A 17,499-nucleotide genomic window follows, 5' to 3' on the forward strand; every position below is an offset into this window, starting at 1 on the left:
CCCTAGAAAGAGTGCCAGTAGACATCTTTTTCTCTAACCTCTTAATTTCACTATCACAGGGCAGCACGGTGGCCTAGTGGTTAGCACAACTGCCTCACGGCGCTGAGGTCCCAGGTTCGATCCCGGCTCTGGGTCACTGTCCGTGTGGAGTTTGCACATTCTCCCCGTGTCTGCGTGGGTTTCGCCCCCACAACCCAAAAATGTGCAGAGTAGGTGGATTGGCCACGCTAAATTGCCCCTTAATAGAAAAAAATAATTGGGTAATCTAAATTTTAAAAAAAACAACAAACAAAAACAAAAAACTTTCACTATCACACTGCAGCTTAGCCCGTGAGATTGGAACACTTTGCACCTGGTTTGGAGGAATAAGGGAGGGAGGATCTCCTTGTGAACCTGCTCCTGACCAAGCTCGCCATAAGCAGTTCTAGGCAGCAGGCATCCGAGCGGGTACCTGACAACTGTCTGCCCCTCTACCACAGCTACATTCCCACCCGGGTGTCCCTGCAGAGGGAGGATGCCGTGTCTCCTGACACCATGAGGCCTTCCATCCACGCTGGGTACCACCAGGACGGGTGTGCCTTGACCCAATCGTGATGAAAGTTTCATTTGTGTTTGTCTTTAAGATAGTATCCCTTCAAGGTGCTGCCTCTTTTAATTTACTCAGTTTATTTAATTTAGTTTATTTGGCGCAATAAAAATCGCTGAACAATTTGGGAGAAAGAATGCAAGTGCAAGGTAGACTGGGAGCAAAAACTTATGGTGAAACAGTTGAGGAACAGTGGAGAACCTTCCAAGCAATTTTTCAGTGCTCAGCAAAGGTTTATACCAACAAAAAGGAAGGACGGTAGAAAGAGGGAAAATCGACCGTGGATATCTAAGAAAATAAGGGAGCGTATCAAATTGAAGGAAAAAGCATACAAAGTGGCAAAGATTAGTGGGAGATGAGGACTGGGAAACCTTTAGGGGGCAACAGAAAGCTACTAAAAAAAGCTATAAAGAAGAGAAAGATTATGAGAGTAAACTTGCTCAGAACATAAAAACAGATTGTAAAAGTTACAACAAATATATAAAACAAACAAGAGTGGCTAAGGTAAATATTGGTCCTTTGGAGGTTGAGAAGGGAGATTTAATAATGGGAGATGAGGAAATGGCCGAGGAACTGAACAGGTTTTTTGGGGTCGGTCTTCACAGTGGAAGACACAAATAACGTGCCAGTGACTGATGGAAATGAGGAAATGACAGGCGAGGACCTGGAGATGATTGTTATCACCAACGAGATAGTGATGGGCAAGCTAATGGGGCTAAAGGTAGACAGGTCTCCTGGCTCTGATGGAATGCATCCCAGAGTGCTAAAAGAGATGGCTAGGGAAATTGCAAATGCACTAGTGATAATTTACCAAAATTCACTCGACTCTGGGGTGGTCCCAACGGATTGGAAATTAGCAAACGTGACACCACTGTTTAAAAAAGGAGGTCGGAGCAGATCAGGGCATTTGTTAAGCGGCAGGTGGCGGAGTTTCCGAGGTTGCCGCCAAGGGGGGTGCAGGATAGGGTGCTCTCGGGGACGTGGGTCGGTGAGGGGAAGATCTCGGCAATTTATCAGTTGATGCAGGAGGAGGAGGAGGCCTCAGTAGAGGAGCTCAAAGCGAAGTGGGAGGAAGAGCTAGGGGAAGAGATGGAGGATGGAACGTGGTCGGACACGCCCTGGAGAGGGTGAACTCGTCCTCTTCTTGCGCACGGCTCAGCTTAATTCAGCTGAAGGTGCTGCATAGGGCGCACATGATAGGGGCCATGATAAACCGGTTCTTTGGAGGGAAAGACAGGTGCGGGAGGCCCAGCGAACCACACCCATATGTTTTGGGCATGTCCGGCCTTGGAGGGGCTTTGGAAGGGGGTGGCGGGGACTTTGTCTGAAGTGGTCGGGTCTAGAGTTAGGCAGGGCTGGGGGCTCGCGATTTTTGGGGTAGCTTCGGAGCCGGGAGTGCAGGAGGCAAGAGAAGCCGGCATTCTGGCCTTTGCGTCTCTAGTAGCCCGGCGCAGGATTCTGTTACAGTGGAGGGACACGCGGCCCCCGAGTTCGGAGGCCTGGATCAACGACATGGCTGGGTTCATCAAGTTGGAGAAGGTCAAGTTTGCCCTGAGGGGGTCGGTACAGGGGTTCTTTCGGCGGTGACAACCCTTTCTTGATTTTCTGGCGAAGGGGTAGAGGGTGGTCAGTCTCAGCAGCAACCGGGGGGGGGGCTGGTTATTTTCTTCTTTCTTGTATTGTTGTTTGTTATTATTTATTATTCTGTGGGGGGGGGGGGGGGGGGGAAGAAAGAGTTATTTTCTTCTTTCGGTGTAGAACCACACCTTGTCTACTTTAACTGTGGGGAGAAAATTTGTTGTTGAAGAACTTGAATAAAAATTATTTTTTAAAAAAAGGAGGTCGGCAGAAAGCGGGTTATTATGGGCCAGTTAGCCTAACTTCGGTAGTAGGGAAGATGTTGGAATCTATCATCAAGGAAGAAATAGTGAGGCATTTGAATGAAAATTGGCCCATTGTCCAGACGCAGCATGGGTCATAAAGGGCAGGTCGTGCCTAACTAATTTAGTGGAATTTTTTGAGGACATTACCAGGGCAGTAGATAATGGGGAGCCAATGGATGTAGTATAATCTGGATTTCCAGAAAGCCTTGGACAAGGTGCCACACAAAAGGTTGCTGCATAAGATAAAGCTGCATGGCATTAAGGGTAAAGTAGTAGCATGGATAGAGGATTGGTTAATTAATAGAAAGCAAAGAGTGGGGATTAATGGATGTTTCTCTGGTTGCCAATCAGTAGCTAGTGGTGTCCCTCAGGGATCAGTGTTGGGCCCACAATTGTTCACAATTTACATAGATGATTTGGAGTTGGGGGCCAAAGGCAATGTGTCCAAGTTTGCAGACGACACTAAGATGAATGGCAAAGTAAAAAGTACAGGATACCGGAAGTCTGCAGAGGGATTTGGATAGGTTAAGTGAATGGGCTAGTGTCTGGCAGATGGAATACAATGTTGACAAATGTGAGGTTATCCATTTTGGTAGGAATAACAGCAAAAGGGATTATTTAAAGGATAAAATATTAAAACATGCTGCTGAGCAGAGACCTGGGTGTGTTAGTGCAGGAGTCGCAAAAAGTTGGTTTACAGGTGCAACAGATGATTAAGGTGGCAAATGATATTTTGTCCTTCATTGCTAGAGGGATGGAGTTTAAGACTAGGGAGGTTATGCTGCAATTGTATAAAAGAAGTTAGTGAGGCCACACCTGGAGTATTGTGTTCAGTTTTCGTCTCCTTACCTGAGAAAGGATGCACTGGAGGGTGTGCAGAGGAGATTCACGAGGTTAATCCCAGAGTTGAAGGGGTTGGATTACGAGGAGAGGTTGAGTAGACTGGGACTGTACTCGTTGGAATTTAGAAGAATGAGGGGGGGGATCTTATGGAAACATATAAAATTATGAAGGGATTAGATAGGATAGATGCGGGCAGGTTGTTTCCACTGGCGGGTGAAAGTAGAACTAGGGGGCATAGCCTCACAATAAGGGGAAGTAGATTTAGGGCTGGGTTTAGGAGGAACTTCTTCACCCAAAGGGTTGTGAATCTATGGAATTCCTTGCCCGGCGAAGCAGTTGAGGCTCCTTCATTAAAATTTTTTAAAGATAAAGATAGAACATTTTTTGAAGAATAAAGGGATTAAGGATTATGGTGTTCGGGCCAGAAAGTGGAGCTGAGTCCACAAAAGATCAGCCATGATCTCATTGAATGGCGGAGCAGGCTCGAGGGGCCAGATGGCCTACTCCTGTTCTTAGTTCTTATTGTAGTTTTGCATATTGCCCTCAGTAATTGCAATAAAGCCAAGGTTTGATGGTGGACAGTAGTAAGGGGTTATTTACATTCACCTGAAAGATATGGGGCAGGATTCTCTGAACCCCCGACGGGTTGGAGAATCCCCAGGGGGAGGCAGGAATCCCCCCTTGCCGGCGGCTGCCGGATACTCTGGCGCCGTTTTTCGGGCAGGGGTGGGATTCCCGCCACACTGGTCGAGGGCTGTTGGCGGCAGCAGCCCCCCAGGCGATTCTCCGGGCCCTGATGGGCCAAGCAGCTGTCTATTTTTGGCCAGTATCACCAGCATGGATCATGCAACTCATGCACCGGAGGGACCTGGCAGGTGAGTATGCATGGGCGGTCCTCGGGGGGGGCCACGATTGCCTGGCCCATGATCGGGGCCCACCGATCTGCGGGCGGACTTGTTCCGTGGGGCACTTCTTCCTTCCACGCCAGGCCCCTGCAGGGCTCCGCCATTTTGTCCGGGGACCGGCGGGGAGAAGAGGGGCATGCGCGAAAAAACACCGGCCGGTCTGTGCGAGATCACACCGGCGGTTCCGAACATGCAAACTCGTGCCGTCCCTTCGCCGCCAGCTGGAGCGTCGCCAACCCCTCCGGCTTCAACCTAGCTCCCTGGAAAGGTGAGAATTCTCACCTTTTGGGGGGGAGGGTGGTGGGGGACACAGTGGCATCATGGGTGCGAAGTTGTCTGAGTGAAAGAAAATAGTAGTGATGAAGTTATTTTTCAGACTGGGGTAAGATTCCTAATGTGATTCGCCAAAGGTTGGCATTAAGACCACTGGTTTTAGCTATATTAAACGTCTAGATTTGGGTGTACAGAGCACAATTTCAAAATGCACACGTGACAAAATTTATATTGTGAAATGTGAGACTAACAATAAGAGGTCACTGGTCAGGCTGGTGGAACGGATGAACAAGTGGCAGATGAAACGTAATGCAAAATGATGCATTTTAGATGGAAGAACGAGGAGAGGCAATATAAAATGAAGAGTACCACTCTAGAGAGGATGCTGGAGCAGAACGACCTGGAGATATATGTCCACTGATCATTGAAGGTGGCAGGGTAGGTCGAGTTCGAGGTTAGGTGGCATACGGGGTCCTGGGCTTTATCTCTAGGGTTTTAGAGTTGAAGAGTAAGGAAGATATTGTGAAGCTTTATAAAAGCTTTATTCTGTCTCAATTCTGTACAATTCTGGGCACCAGACTTTAGGAAGGATGTGACAGCATTAAAGAGTGCAGCAACGGCTTAGACTCCAGTGATGAGGGACTTTGACTACGCAGATAGAACAGAGAGGTTTGGGCTGTTCTCTTCAGAGAAGGTGGAATGCTTTGCCTGTGATGTGGTGCAGGCAGAATTGCAGCCTTGAAAAGAATTAGATGATGATCTGAAGCGAGAACATTTGCAGGCCAAGGGAAAAAGGTGGAACTGGGACTAGGCAAGTTGCTCTTCCAAAAGGCTGGTATGTACATGAAGAGCTGAGTAGCTTGCTTCTGTTCTGTACCGATGATGATTTTATTGTAGAAAACAGAATAATGAATATGTGCATTGACCAATACGATAGATACACATACTTTACTTGGTACAATGAACAATTGGCAATAAGACATCAAGCAAAATGTTGGATTTACAATGTCCCCCATGATATCAGGTTATCTCAAAGCACTTCGCAACTAAAGTATAGTTATTCATACTGATAAATGCATCAGTCAATATTCACAGTGGGACCCCACCCCCCAAAAAAAGCAAGCGTGATGTGTTAATTTGCAGGATTTTTGCATTAAAATGCTCACTTGTAGTTGGCTGAGGGAGGGAGATTGGCTGGGCACGATTGTTCTTCAAACTTGTGCAGGTAGCAGAATGGCATTTTGGAAAAAAACTCTACCAGGACACATTGGTGCTATGTTTAAAAACGCAATGTTTTAAAATGCAATGTTTAAAAACGCATGCGCACACTTACCAAGCTGGCCGTACTCTGGATGACCAAAAGAATACAGGTTTCCTTTGCAGTCAGCAATCATACTGAATTCTGCACCACAGGCAATTTTTACAATTGGTTGGCCATTGTACATTATCTGGAAGAAAAAAAAATGACACGAGCATAAACAAACTAATTGATCAATCCACTGGCTGTCATGAAACACTCCGTGTATAAATAACATTACTAGAGCACGGTTTTAAATTGCACCAACTAAAATTATTTTTCTACATTCTCTATAGTCTAAATGATTGTTCTGTGGATCAGGCTACTTCACGGGAAACAAAAAGTACTTGATCATAAAAGTAAATTGATTTTACATGTATCCAATTAACCCTCCCCACATCTTGTGAGCAAGCAACGCTTATGCTAAATATTGGGGGGGTGGGGGAAGAAACGGACTTAGAAGTCGCCAAAAACCAAAACCACATTAAACCAGACAAGTGAAGGAAGCCCAAAACAAGCCTTCAGCACTTAAATTTAGAGTACCCAATTAATTTTTTTCCAATTAAGGGGCAATTTAGCTGGCCAATCCACCTACCCAGCACATCTTTGGGTTGTGGGGGCAAAACCCACGCAAACATGGATACACGTCTGCGTTGAGCATTCATTCAGGATATTGCACACTTTTCCAACTGCCAAGTCGATATTATCCAGCTTCAATTCTAAATTATTTAATAAAAGATACCGTACATAATGTTCTCTAGCAGCACAAGGTGCATGGCAGCACTGATGTTGTCAAATATATAAAGATCTGCAGTCAGTTCTGTTCTCCCTAAACCAGTACCGCATCAATATTACCATTAACGCCAGAAAATTGTTAATGCCACTGGCTTTACTGTTCATTAATCTAATTTAATGGGACATGAAATGGCAGTATTTCAGCACAGATGTTCAGTAGATACTATATTGCTGTCATTGTGTGCCTGTAATATCTACATAAAATTAAAAACACAACATCCAAGAGAGGGGAAACAGGATAAAACATACAAGTTAAAGGGAAGTTTCAGGAACATTGCCGGAAAGTGCATACATGAACATGGAGAGGCCAAGATCAGGCATGGCCGTCTTGTCAAGAGTTGAACAGCCCTGTTAATATTCTTTAAACACCGTGTTAAGTGTGGTTCAATTGAGCAAGTTTCCAAAGGGTTTCTAACCCCTAGGGAAACCAGAGCAAGCTCAAGATTAGAAGAGGGGAAATTGGAAATAGTGCACAAACCGAGACGGCGTAGAGGCATGGGTAATAATATCAATCAGGAAGAGAGTTTGTCAAAATTGATTGGGCTTGGTTTACCTGTGAAGGACAGGGTTCCGCTTCAGTCTGGTTTCCGAGGCCAAGCTGTCCCATTTTGTTCTCACCAAAGGCAAAAACGGTTCCATTTTCTATACACAGTTAAAAGTGAAGACAACTTAGTAATTACAAAAATAACCAAGCCTACACTGCAAGAGTCAGTCTTCAGTGAAGGGGTTTAACAGAGTTACAACAAGAATCACGACAGACATTGGTGAATAGAACATCCAGGATAGAGTCACATTATCAAGAGCTGGTACAATTTTGAGTCCAGGCTCTGCTGCCTCACGGCACCGAGGACCCGGGTTTGATCCTGGCCCCGGGTCACTGTCCGTGTGGAGTTTGTACATTGTGTGGGTTTCGCCCCCCCCCCCCCCACAACCCAAAAATATATGTGCAGGTTAGATGGATTGGCCACATTAAGTTGGCCCAGGAAAAAAATAATCGGGTACTTCAAATTTTTAAAAATTATATTTTAAAGTCCACTGCTCATGTTATTCATTTAGAACTCGGTGAAATTGATGACTTGATTCGGATTGTCTTCTTTCAGATCCACTCTACAACTTAATTTCTTGCCTGACAGCTTCCCTCTGGTGTCTGCCAGTGACCCCTTCACTTTCACCGAGAACTTGTGCCCGTCTTGGGCAGACAGTTAGCCAGCAGCGCACCTCATGGGATTCTTGTTAAATTGCTAAACTTCATGTTGCCAAAAAAATGGGGAGGAGGTTTGGCATTTGCCTCTTCTTTGATATCTATCCTAATCGTATAACCTTGGATCAGATTAGGTCCCTAGTCTGAATCTGGTGAAACAATGGCTGAGTTACGACAATTGACCTATACATTAGAGAACAAGTGAGAAAGAAAACTAGGCAAGTGTCTGCCTTTTGCTAAAATTTTGTCCAGTAAATTCTGCTGGCAACAGCTGTCTGACATCAAGTAAAGAGAAAATGTAGATCAGCTGAACCGCCAATCTTTATTTCAATGCCTGGACGTTTACAGAAAAGCCAACTAATCACTGACAGCAGTCAAACTACCCCAGCACTAATCCTTCAGGAGAGGCGATAAAAACATTAGAATGAAAGCTTGTTTTGCAGCAACAAGGCAACTGTTTTTGAATACATTCTATGCAGCCAAGTCAGAATCACTCCCTTTTCTGGTCTACCAGCAGGGAAGAAATCAGAGTACAGATACAATTAAACAGTCGTTATTTTGATCCAAGGTTATACGATTAGGATAGATACTAATTTATGCAACAGTGACAACTGGCATCATTTTGAAAACTGAAAACTTTCCTAAGTTACATATTGTCCCGTACAGATTAATAAAGGATCACAACGATTACTCCCCCCCCCCCCCCCATCACATTTCCAGGGGGCGAACTGTAGCATCTCTTGGTTGATTCAGCAAAGTGCAAGGGGTGCAAGCTGGGGCCTTCTGAGCCAAGTCTGCAATTGCTTCAATTTACACTGTTCACCCCCACAGAGTTCTATCACTGGAAGCTAAAAGCTGCACAACCACAGGTCTGAAACCTCAAGAGAAGGTAACTAAATAGGTAAGTTCAGCAGAAATACCGAAGACTTTGTGTGTTCCACATCAGAGAACAGCACTATTGCTTGCAGGAAAATTTATAGACTCAAATTTGCACCATAGCACCTAAAAGACAGCCAGCCACTTCAATGAACAGGAAATTAAACACATGGATCTGGCAACAATCAGCCAAGGGACCCCCACATCAAGTGCTCTGCTTCATTTCCTCTTGAATAAAATGGACACCATTGAGCTCTATGCTGAAGCCTTTCAACCATAAGCTCCCTGGAAGATTTTAAAAGCCACAAGATTTAAATTCAATCAAATAGGATTAAACAGAAGTTCGCCATGCAGAAGATGAAAAAAAATGTCTGAAACTCTTAACTGCAATGTTACAGACCTAAGCACCCAATTAAAAGCATGTTTAGCATGACCTTAACACAGAATTTCTTCCAGCTACCTCAAGGCCAATTGTGCACTATTAAGTCTATTCTTGGACCTGCATCACAGAGAGGCACTATTGGGGATGTGGGCATTCTGCTTTAAAGGTCCCACCGTGCCTTGGAAGGGACAATCTAGAGTTCCACCTTGTCCTGTAACTTTCAAAATCATCCGACCATGCAAACTGCAGAGAGAAGCGATAACATTGTTCACTGCCCCCCAATGAAAGCTATCTGGCCTTGTTGGGTGGGTGGGTGGAACAGCTGCTGCTGTTCAGAATGTTCTGTAATCGCCGTTGCATGTTGTTACTGCATTCACTAACACCATACAATGTAGTTGCTACTTCTCAGACAATTTTGTACCTTAAATGATATCTCAACATGGTTTCTCTGTTCTGGGGCAAAATTCTCCGACCCCCGCAGGGTCGGGGAAATCGCCCGGGGCCGCCGGAAATCCCGCCCCCGCCGTGGCAGAAATTCTCCGCCACCCAGGAATTGGCGGGGCGGGAAACACCACCCGCCGATCCCCCTGCGGCGATTCTCCGGCCCGCGATGGGCCGAAGTCCCGCCGCTGGGAGGCCTCTCCCACCGCCATGGTTTGAACCACCTCTGGTGGCAGCAGGATCGGCGGCGCGAGCGGGCCCCCGGGATTCTGGGGGGGCACGGGGCGATCGGACCCCGGGGGGTTCCCCCACGGTGGCCAGGCCCGCGATCGTGGCCCACCGATCAGCCGGCGGGCCAGTGCTGTGGAGGCACTCTTTTTCTTCCGCCGCTGCCACGGCGTCCACCATGGCGGAGGAGAATCCCCCAGCGCGCATGCGCCGGTGCGTCAGCTGCCGCACCACCGGCGCAGGCGCAAACCGGCGAAGGCCTTTCGGCCAGCCCTGGCGTCGGGCGTCAAAGACCGCTGGAGCCAGTTTGGGCGCCAGTCGGTGTGGTGCCAACCGCTCCGGCACCGGCCTAGCCCCTCAACGTGAGGGCTTGGCCCCTAAAGGTGCGGAAAATTCCGCACCTTTGGGGAGGCCCGACGCCGGAGTGGTTGGCGCCACTCCGCCATGCTGGGACTCCCCCCCCCCCCCCCCCCCCCCCCACCCCCCCCCACCCCCCCCCCCCACCCGGTAGGGGAGAATCCCGCCCCTGTTTTATGATACACTTATTTATAATTCTGCTGCAAAGAACCCCACAATATTCCTGTGTTTAAGATTGACTGATGGGTTTAAACATAAACTCCTGTAAGAATTTCTTATAGAACACCAATTTTAAGCATATGTTAATATTAGTCTCATCTGGAAAAAGGCAATCTTCCCTAAAGGGGATAAGTGAATGAGCAAAGTTCTGCAAACACTTTACTGTAAAATGCAATAATTTCTCATTCTGACATCATGACAAAGACTCACTTTCAAGCCTCCCATGTGCTCTGGCCGTTACCTGTTAAACAGAGACTGTGATTACGTCCACAAGCTCCTGCAACTATTGTCTGCTCTTTGAGAGCCTCGATGAGTTTGGGGACCTCACCGCGCTTTGTGTCGCCGTGTCCAAGCTGACCTTTCTCCCCTCGACCTAAGAGAAGGCAAAAGAGAAAAAGGATAAAGAACATTTTTTAAAATGACCTCTAGTACACATTAATGTAGCCGACATTTAAATGGAGGCGGCCAGGGTCTCGGTTGCCGGCTGGTGAGCATCATGCCGCCTCTTTTCGGGAAGGCAAGTAGGCCTCTCTTGGATGAGAGGACCTCAGGGGTGGAAGTCCCATTTTTCTTTGCTCAGTAGTGCCAGAGAGGCAGTGGATTCTGCAGGTGCCGAAGCAAAGGATTGCCACTCCCCAGGCACAGGCGAGTGATGGCAGGAGGTGGGGTTCACGGAGGAGGGGTGGGTGCAGGGAGTGGGTAGTCAGAGCAGGTGCTGGCTCTCAGTGGAACCCCTCCCCCCCAAAGTCAGGTCCTTCGATCGGGCACTGATTGCCTTTGAGCGAGAAGGCTGTTCACCAGGGTGGATATGGGACGTTAGCAGGATCCTCACCTGCCAGATTAAATATCCTTCTGCCACATCTGCTTTTGGAAAAAGGTCATTAAATTCCACCCTAGTGCTACATTAGTAAGACAGCAGGCTGCACAGGCAAGATTAATAAGTGCAATTCCCATGGTGCACTGGTGATACACTGAATTTTCCAACCTTATTCTGTCCATTATGGATCCCAGGGCAGCACGGTAGCATTGTGGATAGCACAATCGCTTCACAGCTCCAGGGTCCCAGGTTCGATTCCGGCTTGGGAACTTGCGACAAGTGGTCGAGGAGAATAGTATTGATTCATTCAAATTGCAAGGAAAAAAGAAGTGGCTGGCAACAAGCTAGCATGTTAAAGGGAAGGTGGTTAGTGTTCGAAATAGTTGCAGATAGTTTTTCAGGAAATCAATGTTACTCATGCTAAGAGGGCTAGATGAAAAGGGCTGGGAGGATGCTTGTGTGGAGTATGAACACAAGTATGGACCGACCCATTTTGGTGCTGTGAATTTCACACATGCCAGGTTGAACCGAAGGACAAGAGAAACAACGAATTCACCCGTTTCCAAATAATAGGTCAAGCGTTTTGTCAACAGCAGGATAAATCATTTGGCTTTTAAGATAATTAAATGCTAGAAGTTTAGAAGTGCAGGTGACTATCTGCATGCAAACTTGATGAGAAGGCGGCTTATTCAAGTGCTAAAAAGTCTATACAGATCAGGGTGCACCAAGTTTGCAAACTCAAACACTGCTCCACAACACAGGCAGCACGGTAGCATTGTGGATAGCACAATTGCTTCACAGCTCCAGGGTTCCAGGTTTGATTCCTGCTTGGGTCACTGTCTGTGCAGAGTCTGCACATCCTTCCCGTGTATGCGTGGGTTTCCACCGGGTGCTCCAGTTTCCTCCCACAGTCCAAAGATGTGCAGGTTAGGTGGATTGGCCATGATAAATTGCCCTTAAGTGTCCAAAATTGCCCTTAGTGTTGGGTGGTGTTATTGGGTTATGGGGATAGGGTGGAGGTGTTGACCTTGTGTAGGGTGCTCTTTCCAAGAGCTGGTGCAGACTTGATGGGCCGAATGGCCTCCTTCTGCACTGTAAATTCTATGAAACTCGCACTCATTCTATTTCTGGCTACTCACCCCAGCTCCAGATCTTCCCTTCTGTCGTAATGATGAGATTGTGAGCAGCACATGATCCTGATGATACCGTCCGCACCCGTATTCCTGAAAGGCATCCGTAACGATTTGGGCCCCACAGATTCTGCCCCAGGTTACGGTATGCAGCTGAAACAATTAAAGTGGAAACAATTAAAGCAGGTTTAGCTACAAGCCATTGCCAAACACAAGAAAATAAAACAATGGAACATAATTGCCTGTCTGACATTTCCGTCATTTTCCAGTCACAAACAGAAAATTACTGGCTCTGTGATTACAGCAATTAACAGGCTTATGCAAACGTTGTGGTCACCCAAGTCCCACCTCAAAACAAAAATCAACTATATTATTACTATTGATTGAGAATCAATCTGCATACTGCAAATAAAATGATCAAATAAAAGCAGGCAAAATAACACCACCATACAAGTCTATTCTGATTCAAACGATCTGTTAATGCGTAATATTTTAAGTCCAAAACAGTGATATTCTAAGTACCCAGATAGATTTCAAATTAAGCAATTTAATTAGACAATTTTTCATGCAAATCTCAGCTCTTCAGCAGATTCTCGAGTTTTGCATCATTCATAGTTACAATTTAAGCAAACCGCAAGTGACAGGAATCGGAGGCATATGGGGGCCAAATTCAACAGCCCCGTAAACATGCAGAGGGACCTATATACAATTAACTCGTGCCCATTGGCGAGGTGTTGCATTGCACTCAATATCTTGCTGGCTCACTTCAATGATTTCAGCCTCAAGCCAGCAGCAACCATACTATTGATTGGCAGCCTATAAAATCAGCAGGAGTCAATACCGTAAATGGTTGGCACCACCTAAAGCCAACATATTGTACTTAAAAGGAAAGGTGCTTTGTGTTTGGAACAGATGTGGACAGTCTTTCAGGAAATAAATGGCACCCGGGAAACATTGAAAAACGTCACAGCATGGCTCCCAAGGTTTCTGGATGCTGAACAAGCGGTCTTAGTTAAGGAGGTAGGAATAAGAAATGTCCTGCATCCACAGGGGTCCGGGAGGCACTCTAGACATGCTCAGATCACTATAGGAGCAAATTGCAATGGAGGTCAATGCCGGAAGCCTGGCCTAGGACCTGGATGCGATGCCTCACGAAGTCCAAATGACCTCCCATGAGTAGTTAAGGTCAGTGAATGCACCTTCAAATGCCATATCCTATCAACTGCACCACTGACCTCAGACTTGCTCAATGCACAACACCTCCATCACTTATGTACCCTAAATCTTTATCAGGGCTCATGTCTGACATTCATATGCTTACGGCAAGTCTCACACCTACATCCTCACTTTTGCACGCATTGCTGCTATTAAACCAAGACAGCCCAGTGGCACACTTCTGAGGTCAAAGTGATAACACAATGAGAAGCAGGAGAAGATTGGAGGTAAACCTGCAAGTCTGAGCTGCCAGGCAGGAGACAGCGTTGGCTTTTATTCAGACAGCCATTGCTGAGGTCATAGCCAAAAGGTGGGGATGAAATCACCAACAATGAGCGTATCCTCATACCCCATCCTGCAGATTGCCGTCTTGCAAAGGACAGCTTGCTACCATGCAAACTCTGCTGTCAGTGGTTGTGAATTAGTCTGCCAGAAGGCTTGCAGGGTGGCCCATCACTTCAACCAGCTGTCTTCCAACAGGTTAACTCAGATTGTTAAGGTGCAGCCCAGGGATTCATTCTCTTGTCAATGCTCTTGCCTGCCAGCGAGTCCTGGTTCCTGCTGCCCATACAGAAGTGGCGCAGTCCCAAGCCAGGCATTTGAGATTTCCCTCCACAGTCACCTGTAGTGTCTTCCACAAAAATCAGCAACCTTCCACTAACCATGCTGTAGTAAAGGGGTAGGACTACATAGGAACACTAGGACTGGCAAAGGCACAGAGAGACATATTAAGGGAATGCACAAGGACAATTATTGACTTTTAGAACATAGAACATAGAACAGTACAGCACAGAACAGGCCCTTCGGCCCTCGATGTTGTGCCGAGCAATGATCACCCTACTTAAACCCACGTAACCCGTATCCCAACAATCCCCCCATTAACCTTACACTATGGGCAATTTAGCATGGCCAATCCACCTAACCCGCACATCTTTGGACTGTGGGAGGAAACCGGAGCACCCGGAGGAAACCCACGCACACACGGGGAGGACGTGCAGACTCCACACAGACAGTGACCCAGCCGGGAATCGAACCTGGGACCCTGGAGCTGTGAAGCATTGATGCTAACCACCATGCTACCGTGAGGCCCCGATGTATGCATTACAGCAGGGAGAATGTGCAAACTCCACATAGACAATGTGCAAACCCCACATGGACAGTGACCCGGGGCTGGGATGGAATATTTATTTTATGCTGGCTTTGATTTTTGCATTGTGGCTGGGTGCTGTGATGGTCAATGACAATGGGAAGGTATAGGACAGTTTGTTAATGGCGAAATTGAGGTTGCAGTTACTGTATTGCACTTGGGAGAAATTCTTCAGTCTGGGCAAAAAGGCATTGTGTTGGTTGCCTCCTTCCTCCACTACACAGTATAGCTCCTACAAGAATTGTCATCTCATGACAGCAAAGTTGTACAGTATGCAACAGGCCTGCACAAACCTTAATGCTGCTGCCAGGTAGTGGAGGGTTCTTCTAGAATGGTCCAGACAAAGTTAACATGCCAGTGGTCTGCTCTATCACATTTCATTGCACAGCTTTCGTTTTATGCATGCTGCTCACTGGAATCATCAGTCATTTCATCAGCAGCTAGCCCTGGTCACCCAGTAGCTACTCCTGGTTAATTACAGCTAGCACAGTGGGCTGCCATAGAAAGAAGAATTTAGGACTGCTACCAGACAACTGGCATAATGTTTTATTTTAATAAACATTTTGAGGTATTTTTGGTATTGTAACAACAAAATAAACATAGAACAGTACAGCACAGAACAGGCCCTTCGGCCCTCAATGTTGTGCTGAGCCATGATCACCCTACTCAAACCCACGTATCCACCCTATACCCGTAACCCAACAACCCCCCCCTTAACCTTACTTTTTATTAGGACACTACGGGCAATTTAGCATGGCCAATCCACCTAACCCGCACATCTTTGGACTGTAGGAGGAAACCGGAGCACCCGGAGGAAACCCACGCACACAGGGAGAGGACGTGCAGACTCCACACAGACAGTGACCCAGCCGGGAATCGAACCTGGGACCCTGGAGCTGTGAAGCATTTATGCTAACCACCATGCTACCCTGCTGCCCCTATCAGTCAGAACGTCCGCCTCTTTTTCCTCCTGCATTCCCGGGTCTTCCGACACCCCGAAAATCGCCACCTCTGGACTCAGCACCACCCTTGTTTTTAACGCCGTGAATGTGACATCTGCAAACCCCTGCCAAAATCCCCCAAGCTTCAGACATGTCCAGAACATGTGGACATGGTTCGCTGGTCCTCCCGCACATTTTGCGCACTTATCTTCCACCCAAAAGAATCTGCTCATCCGGGCCACTGTCATATGAGCCCGATGAACGACCTTGAATTGTATCAGGCCAAGCCTGGCACAAGTTGCGGATGCGTTGACTCTACTCAACGCATCCGCCCATAGACAATCCTCTATCTCTCCTCCCACTTGAACTTCAGCTCCTCGGTCTGTGTCTCCTCTGAACCCATAAGTTCCTTGTAAATGTCAGAGACGCTCCCTTCTCCTACCCACCCTCTGGAAACTACCTTGTCCTGAATGCCCCTTAGCGGAGGAACAGGAAGGTTGACACCTGTTTCCGTAGGAAGTCCCGCACCTGCAGATACCCGCACCTACAAAATTTGTTTCCCCTCGCCAACCCAAACCTCTCCTCCAGCACCCTCATACTCGGAAAGCTCCCCTCTAAAAACATATCCCCCATCCCTCAATCCCTGCTCTCCGCCATAGCCGGAACCGCCCCATCCATACTCTCTGGGGCACACTGGTGATTGTTACAGTTTGGGGACCAGACCGATGCTCCCTCTGCTCCCACATGTCTCCTCCATTGCCCCCAGACTCTCAGAGCCACCACCACCACGGGGCTGGTGCAGTACCGTGCCGGCGGAAACGGCAGAGGCGCAGTTAACAACGCCCCCAGACTGGTGCCCTTGCATGAAGCGTCTCCATACGCTCCCATACTGATCGCTCCCCCACCACCCACTTCCTGATCAAGGCCATATTCGCCGCCCAATAATAGTTACTAAAATTTGGCAGCGCCAGTCCACCCTCGCCCCAAATCCACTCAAGCATTACCTTCCTTACCCGCGGGATCTTGCCCGCTCAAACGAAGCCAGTGATCACTTTGTTGACCCGTTTAAAAAAGGACCTCGGAATAAAGATGGGGAGACATTGAAACACGAGCAGGAATCTCGGGAGGACAGTCATCTTCACCCACTGCACCCTCCCAGCCAGTGACAACAGAAGCACGTCCCACCTTCGGAAATCGCCCTTCATTTGGTCTATTAGTCGGGCCAGATTTAATTTATGCAGCCGGTCCCATTCCCACGTCCACGCCACTTGAATGCCTCGGTACCTAAAGCTTCCCCCTACCACCCTAAACAGCAGCTCCCCCAAACACCTCCCTTGCCCCCTCGTCTGGACCGTAAACATCTCACTTTTCCCCCATATTTAGCTTATACCCCGAAAACCGGCCAAATTTCCCTAAAATCCTCATAATTTCTTCCATTCCCTCTATTGGATCCGATACATACAGAAGCAGGTCGTCTGCATAGAGCGAGGCTCTGTCCGTACACTTGCCACAGGAGCCTGATACAGCAACCTGACCCAGTCAATAAAGTCCGGCCCAGTACCTCCCAGAGATAATCCCATTCTACCCGATCAAAAGCCTTTTCTGTATCCATTGTGATCACTACCTCCACCTTCCTGGGGCATCATCATCACGTTTAACAACCGTCTTACATTGGCCACCTACTGCCTACCCTTATACCCCTTCTGGTCCTCTCCAATAACGTCCGGAACTCAATCCTCAATGACAAAATTTTGGCCAGCAATTTGGCATCCACATTCAACAGCGATACCGGCCTGTAGGACCCACACAGCTCTGGGTTCTTGTCTCACTTCAGAATCAGCAAAAACGTGGCCTGTGACAACGTCAGTGGCAGCACCCCTCTATCCTTTGCCTCACTGAACATCCTCATCAACACTGGCCCCAATATCCCAGAGAACTTTTTCTAAAACTCCACTGGGTACCC

The 17,499-nt window shown here is 47.5% G+C and overlaps 1 protein-coding gene across 2 annotated transcripts in view; it reads right to left on the reverse strand.

Moving 5' to 3' along the window:
• rcc2 (regulator of chromosome condensation 2) overlaps nucleotides 1-17,499 on the reverse strand; it is a 47,982-nt gene that overhangs the window by 20,525 nt on the left and 9,958 nt on the right. For both annotated transcript variants that reach the window (XM_038773538.1, XM_038773539.1), the window contains 4 exons: nucleotides 12,243-12,386; nucleotides 10,528-10,659; nucleotides 7,136-7,224; nucleotides 5,824-5,938 (listed from right to left, as the gene is read on the reverse strand). In XM_038773538.1, the coding sequence (XP_038629466.1) occupies nucleotides 5,824-5,938; nucleotides 7,136-7,224; nucleotides 10,528-10,659; nucleotides 12,243-12,386 (480 nt within the window). The remainder of the gene's footprint in view (nucleotides 1-5,823; nucleotides 5,939-7,135; nucleotides 7,225-10,527; nucleotides 10,660-12,242; nucleotides 12,387-17,499) is intronic.

Source organism: Scyliorhinus canicula, chromosome 16 (assembly GCF_902713615.1).
Source record: "Scyliorhinus canicula chromosome 16, sScyCan1.1, whole genome shotgun sequence".
In the NCBI taxonomy this organism is placed as follows: domain Eukaryota; kingdom Metazoa; phylum Chordata; class Chondrichthyes; order Carcharhiniformes; family Scyliorhinidae; genus Scyliorhinus; species Scyliorhinus canicula.